Source organism: Brachypodium distachyon, chromosome 2 (assembly GCF_000005505.3).
Source record: "Brachypodium distachyon strain Bd21 chromosome 2, Brachypodium_distachyon_v3.0, whole genome shotgun sequence".
In the NCBI taxonomy this organism is placed as follows: Eukaryota; Viridiplantae; Streptophyta; class Magnoliopsida; order Poales; family Poaceae; genus Brachypodium; species Brachypodium distachyon.
In genome coordinates, this window is record NC_016132.3 from 54118130 (window position 1) to 54124973 (window position 6844).

Below are 6844 nucleotides of genomic sequence, written 5' to 3' on the forward strand. Positions count from 1 at the left end.
GGTTTCATCCCCATGAAACACTCTCTACTCCATAAAACTTTTGACATCTCTCTCTTCGTTAGATTGCGCGGCTAGATTTGTATAACAAAATGATTTTTTTTGCTCTTGTTTTTTAATAAAATTTGTATGCAATTTAGATTTATTGTATTTAGAATCGTTCAATTATTTTTTGGAAATATTTCATTGTTATATTTTTTTATCTACCAAAATATATAGTTTTGAATGCTTAACTGTTCTTATATTCATAACACAATATATTGTAGATTAGATCGTCGTTACATGTTTTAGCAAGATAGTGTTATTTTATTAAAATCGTGTGCAATACAAAAGTACTAAGGTTCTATAGGTAACACATGTTTTTTTTTGCTTCTTTATTTTAGATATTTGAAAAGTTTCATTTTAGTCATCTATTATAGGCGTTTAGATTTTTTTAATCCATAGTTAATTTTCATGTGGATCGTGCAGTAAGCATTGATTTTTATCCAACTCAATTTGTATCTATTAGGCCATCATCCATTAACATGTATGACTTTCTTTAAAAAAAATACGTTTGCCGCGAAATCTCACTTTATTCGCCATGTTGTTTCTAGTGTTGATGCTGCTTTTGGTGGCCGGTCGCGAGAGATGTTCGATTTTAAGTGTCTGGTTTGCGGCCGTGGTCATTGGCTGGGGTGAGCCTATGGTAGATTCGCTTTTGGCGGCATTTTCGTCTGTAAGATGCTGCTAACGGCCGACGGATGTTGACACAAGCATGTATTCGGCGACTGTGCATATGCAGATTTATGGAAGCCAAATGCACTTGCTAGTCATGTTTTTTCATCCGAGACACGTGGCATCTACGCCACACCGTTTTTTTCTTCTAATTTGTTAGTATATCCCCTTTCAACATCAAGTCATTTACTGAACATCTCATATGAGGTGTGGCTGTGGCATGATAGGAAGTCATCGTCGGTTGAAATAGTTGGTTACAACTTGCCTTTTTTGCTCGAGTCCTAAGGTCTCAAACATATGGTCCGTAAATTTGCATAACTTCTAATTTCCTCCTCTCTTTTTTGCCATAGTTGATGCATGTCATTTCTTTAATTGGTTCGTAGATTGTACTCCCTCCATTCCACAAAACAACTCATCTAAGGCCTCGTTTGGAACGCAGGAATACAAAACACAGGAATAGAAAAAAACATGTGTAAAACAGAGGATTGAAAACTTCAGGAAAATATGACAAGAAAATGTTTGGAATACAGGAATGGATAAAACATAGATTTACTTTCCAAAACTATTTGTAAACTACTTTATAAAACAAAATATACAACAGGCCCACATGTTATATACATGATGAAGATAGGAACTAATACGCATGTTTATCAGTTTATGAAGATAGCATGGCCGCCGCCGGCGGCATGCCGCGCCGAGCACGCGGATCGACCTAGACAGCTGGACCTGCAGCTCTTCTCCTTGGCGGCAAGACGATGTGTTGTATATGGCAAAGACTTGCACTAACGCAGCAAGTGGGTGGTTCTCCAAAGCTGGTGTCCGGCTTGATTGATGCAAAGGAAAAGAAAGAAAAAAAAGAGGTCAGACCGGATGTTTTGATTCTTGTGGAATTCCTCCATTTTTTCAGGCTTGCTACAGTATTCCTCCAAAATTCCTTTGCTCCACTCCTGTGTTCCAAACACACAAACAGTCCCTATTCCTATAGATTACTGTTTCCTATGATTTTCCCATGAAAATCCCGTGAACCAAACGGGCCTTAAATTTTTTTTTCATTTGTTCCACAATACACCTCATTTTTCTCTTGATACCCGCACCCGGCCAATAACTACTCACACACATTTAATATTAATCCAATATGAGTGGTTAGGCATTAGAAACGAGAGCTGCCTTGGTCCAAGTGCACAAATCTATATGAGGGGTATTTTTTAGAATAGTGGGAGTACTTGGTTCCATGGCTACATCCCGATGGCCGCGTATCGGCGTATGATACGGTCAGCGAATACGACAGTTCACCTGGTTATGGTTAATATATATTTTACCTGTATCCAACGAATTTTCTATTTTCAAAACAAAAAATAATGATTGTAATTCTATATACAAAATAAAGTTTTCTTTGTAGATACAACTTTTAACTTCTATATAAAATCAAATGTAAAAAGATTTCTACGAAGCAAACGTATCCTTCGGAGGATCTGGCTTACGGTAGGGTGCTTTTTGTTTTGTCGTTGAAATTGAGTAGGTATGACTTGCACGTATAACAGTTTACGAGAATTGTAATTGGTATGTGTTCCAATCGGAGTTGACCATGCCACGTTGTTTTTACCCAATGACTAGATGGTGCAGCTCCACTTTTTGCTTCCAGCGAGCGCGAGCGCGTGCGATCGAGCGTCCCCGATCGAACCGCCCAGGCACGTCTCCTCGGATGTACTAGCAAACAGTCTGCGTGCTTTCCCTTCCTCCCCGTCGTGGCGTCGCTCGCACGTCCAGGCCCGCTCTTCGTCTCGCGTGCACTGGGTTCTCCTCGCTGCAGCGTTCCCCGCCTCCGAACCCCAGGGCGCGCTCTCCGTCGCTGCCCTCCTGCTGATGTCGCGGACTCCCTCCTCCTCGCAGCCGTCGCAGCAGCCCCGGCCGAGCTCGTCGTTCTCCTCCTCGCAGCTTTCGGTTACAAATTGGTTATGATTAACGAGATGAAACGGAGAGACAGAGGGCAGAATCGGTTCGTGGGGTGAGGAGAAATGATTCACATGCTCCAATTTTGAGAGAAACATATGTAAGCCTGAGAATTGAAGCAGAATTTTACAGCACTAGAGCTTTTCCCGGAGGCAGAAGCCGAAGGCAACGAGGAAGAAGACAGATACGCTCGGCTGGGCTTGAACCACGAGATGGGCCAAGAGGGGGAGGTGTGGCTCAGGAAGGAAAGAGGAAAAAAAAGAAAAAAAAGGAGAGAGATGTGGGCTGTAGCCCGTGGATACAGGCTCGCGCATAAGTTCCCGATCGTTTTTTTTTCGAAGGCCGATTTTTTTAGACAGGTAGTGGTGGGCCCCAAATTCCTTGATTCTTTTTTTCGATGAAAAAAATCCTCTCCCTGCGCACTTTGTTCCTAAGTTGCCTGCTATTAATCCAAAGTTGCTGCACCTTGCCTTTGTTAGTTAATACAAAAATGCTTATTCTATGTAGATAGTTGGCGACGTACCGGAGCAATAATTGTTGTTACGAGAGGCAAAGTTGCTAACACAAAAGAAAAATGCCTTCACAAAAAGGCAAGATAGCAACATATTAGCAACAATTGTCACCAAGTCACCCCAAGGTTGTTTGTGATGGAGCACAGAAGCTCTGTAAATTTATTAGGTATACATGTTTGGTTTTTAAAGCACTGAATGAATAAAGTCAGTGTTCCCTAAAAAAGAAAAGGTTCTATATTTTTCTGTTCCACTTTCAGCCTTTCTCTTATACACCCGCAGACTGACTAAAGGACTGACCAAAGGATCTCACGCCTCAGACACAACACACAAGTTTCCTTGACACCGAATTTCACAAATGAACCTAGAATAGTGCAGTATTCTTTCTGGTTACGATTCATGCTAATACAGCTCAAAGTGTCAAACTAGACTGATGAATGGTTCCTCCATTGGGATTGGAAACTCAGTTGGACGAACGGGTAGAGGTAGTCCGCACACAACACCACGACGAAATACATATATAGTAATAATACAAGACGACCTATTTAGTTTGGAAACTCCATGTGGTCCCCCATTCATCTTAGTTTACATATCAGACGTATCATCAGACGCGTCGCCTGCAATAAACTTCGATATCTTCCCTGGCTACATCTTCATCATTTGTGCTCCTGTTTTCCGAGCCCAGCTTGGAATAAATAGCTTCAGCACGATTTATCTTATCAGCATAGCACTTCACAAGGTCAATGTCTCTGTCAGGATCGAAAAACCTGTAGTCCACGTCAATGGTGGTTGGGCAATCGCGGTTATCCTCCGTTTCATCTGTCTTGTGCGGATGCCCTCCGAAGTGCTCCTCACCATTTGGATGGTCAATTTTTCTCTTGATCCTCGCACAGGCATAACAATTATCTGCGTTTGTCCACAAGCAGGATTAGAGACAGAATCTGCCACTCAAACACGCCAAGAAAAAGGAACCTAACATCAATCAAACATCATATTGCAAACAGGACATGGTACTATCAGAATGTACAAAACAAATGCATCTCTAGGGCAATACTCTACATTAAAAATAGACAGATTCCAATGCACACCGTGTAGATCCCAAAATCTTTTGCTCAATACTCCCTCCGTTCCATAATTCTTGTCGAAATCTTACATGTATCTAGACACTTTTTAGGAATAGATACATCAATTTTGGGGCAAATTTAAGACAAGAATTATGAAACAGAGGGAGTACAATACAAGGCAACACTGCTGCATATAAATACCCCTAAACCTGTTATTGGTTCTTTTTCTGCAGAACCATTGTTTGTTCTGGCATTAAGCAAGATCCATAAGAAGATTTCATCTACTCTGTCTATTCCAAATTATACTTTGGTCAAGTTTATAGAAAAATGCACCAACATCTACAATATCAAATTAGTTTCAGTGAATTCTCCATAAATATGATTTGATAGTGCATTTATTTGAACTTGTAGATGATAACATAATTTTATGAAAACATGGTCAAAGTTAGAAAAGTTTGACTTGGGACAGAGGAAGTACCAACTACGAACCAACAATGAGTCTTATTTGTGGAATTAATCAAACGGGGAACAGATGCAACAAATAGGGAACTAATAGAAACTTCTTGGTTACCAGGTTTAACTGGTATATGCACAGCAAGCAGCCTAACCCAGAATCCGCTAGCTAGTCGTAAAGGAACACCCAATGTACTAATCATATATGAACGTTAATAACTGCAGCTCCTGTTAGCATTTGCAAGGCAGACAAGCAAGCAGGCATGACATGTTGCCCCAGGTGATCAGGTGGCGCTCAACTTTTAGGAATGTATCATGTATGGTGAAAAAGGGATCTGAGATAAATTTAAAAAAAACATACCAGCATGACTTGGTGATGGTTGTGCGCATCCAAGCAAGCAGCAGAAGGTGATGTCTTCTTCAGAGCAGTTTCTGGTTGCTGGATTATGAGCTTCAGCAAAGAAGCAAACTGGATTCTGGCTTTGGGTTAGTTTACCCTTTGGCCAGGCCATGAAATTGATGTGCACATATTGGTCCATGCCGCACCAATCCCCAGCCTCCACCATGCTTTGGCCATAGATAGTATGAAGGCGATATCGTGCCCCAGTTTTACGAGCAAACTTGTGCGATGCCGCTTCTGCAATGTCAATATACATTTGGTACATGATCCTCCAGCACCTCCTCCTCTCGGCAATGATTCGGCCGATTCTTATGCTCAGCTCTTGAGAACATGGCTGCTGTACCAGTGCATCTGGCAGCGGGAGAGGCTGCAGCATGGCGGAGAGGCGCAGGATGTCATGCGAAGAGAGACTACGCCTGCCAGCAAGCAGCGAGAGCACATCGCGTTCCACAGGTGGCAGCACCGAGGTGACGAAGCTCGTGAGGGCGGAAGGTTTTGGGTGCCGCGCAGCCTGCGCAGCCACCTGGAATGGAACGGATTCCAATTCCGTGCGGCCGAACGGCACAGCACCGAGTGCGGAGGCGGGGGCGCCATGGAGGGTGGCAAGGGAGAGGTGAGCTGCCAGAGGGCGTCGTCGTGGGAAAGGTCAGGGCATCGGTTGCAGAGATAGGCAACCAACCCATCGAGAGAGCGGTGGGCAAGGCGGTTTATGCCGTCGGTGGTGACAACGTCAACATCGATGGGGTCGGCGCGGAAGGGGAAGGCGGCGGCGTACCAGACGGAATTGAGGATAATATTGTGGACGGGGTGGAGTGGACCGTAGCAGTGCCCGCCCACAAGGAGACCGCGCGCGAGGGTGGTCCTGAGCTCGGTAGCGGGCAGCCGGGGGCGTCGATGTAGTAGCTGCGGATGACATCCAGCAGGAACGGCCGCACATCGCGAGCATCCCGTGTCGTCCTCCGCAGATCAGGCTTCTCCTCAGGCACCTGCTGCTGCCGATTCGGAAGAGGGATTTTGCGGTGGGCATCGCGGTCATCGGAGGAGGAACCGGACGATTGGGGAGACGAGGATTTGGACGACTGCGGAGAGGAGGATTCGGATGCCTCCGAATCTAGCTTAGCGCGGAGGCGGCGGCGGCGGCGGCTACGGTTACGCCGGCTAGCCATGCCCTAGCTCTTTGTATCGCTTTGCCGGCGGAGGGGATTGGGACGGGATGGAGTGTATTATTATTAATATTATAGAATACATATGCCTAACAGCCCAAGCGGCCAAGCCCAAAACCCAGTCCGACTCCGCACCGCTCGGTAGCAGGGGCCCAAGCCAGTCCAATTCAATTCGATAGGCTTATGCCCAACAGCCCAACCGGCCAAGCCCAAAACCCAGTCCGACTCCACACGCTCGGTAGCAGGGGTCCAATTTAATTCGATAAGCCAACTCCAGCGGGGCGACGCAAATGGGCCGCTCAGTTTGGTTGGTCCGAAACGGTCAAAACGCGTCATTTGCGCGACGGTCCGAATTCTGGTCCACGTCGATCCATTCCTGCCTCAAATTTGAGACGGGTTTGCGTCTCCACAGATGCGAAATGAAACAGCACGCGGTCCGGCTGGTCCACGCGATCAAACCCCTCTCCTCCCCAGTCCCCACCTGCCAGCCACCCAACCACACCAGTCACGGTCATATTAAATGGGGACCAGCCCCGTCGACATTTCTCCACGGAGCCCAAACCCTAGCCACCGGCCACCGACACCACCGACCAA

The 6844-nt window shown here is 45.4% G+C and overlaps 1 protein-coding gene across 1 annotated transcript; it reads right to left on the minus strand.

The window, feature by feature from the left end:
- Positions 1-3509: 3509 nt before the first annotated feature.
- On the minus strand, positions 3510-6299 carry LOC100836946. Its single transcript, XM_003567252.4, has 2 exons — positions 5049-6299; positions 3510-4076 (listed from the first exon to the last, which is right to left on the minus strand). The coding sequence occupies exons 1-2, from the start codon at positions 5461-5463 to the stop codon at positions 3775-3777; spliced, it is 717 nt and encodes a 238-aa protein (XP_003567300.2). The 5' UTR covers positions 5464-6299; the 3' UTR covers positions 3510-3774.
- Positions 6300-6844: the final 545 nt, after the last annotated feature.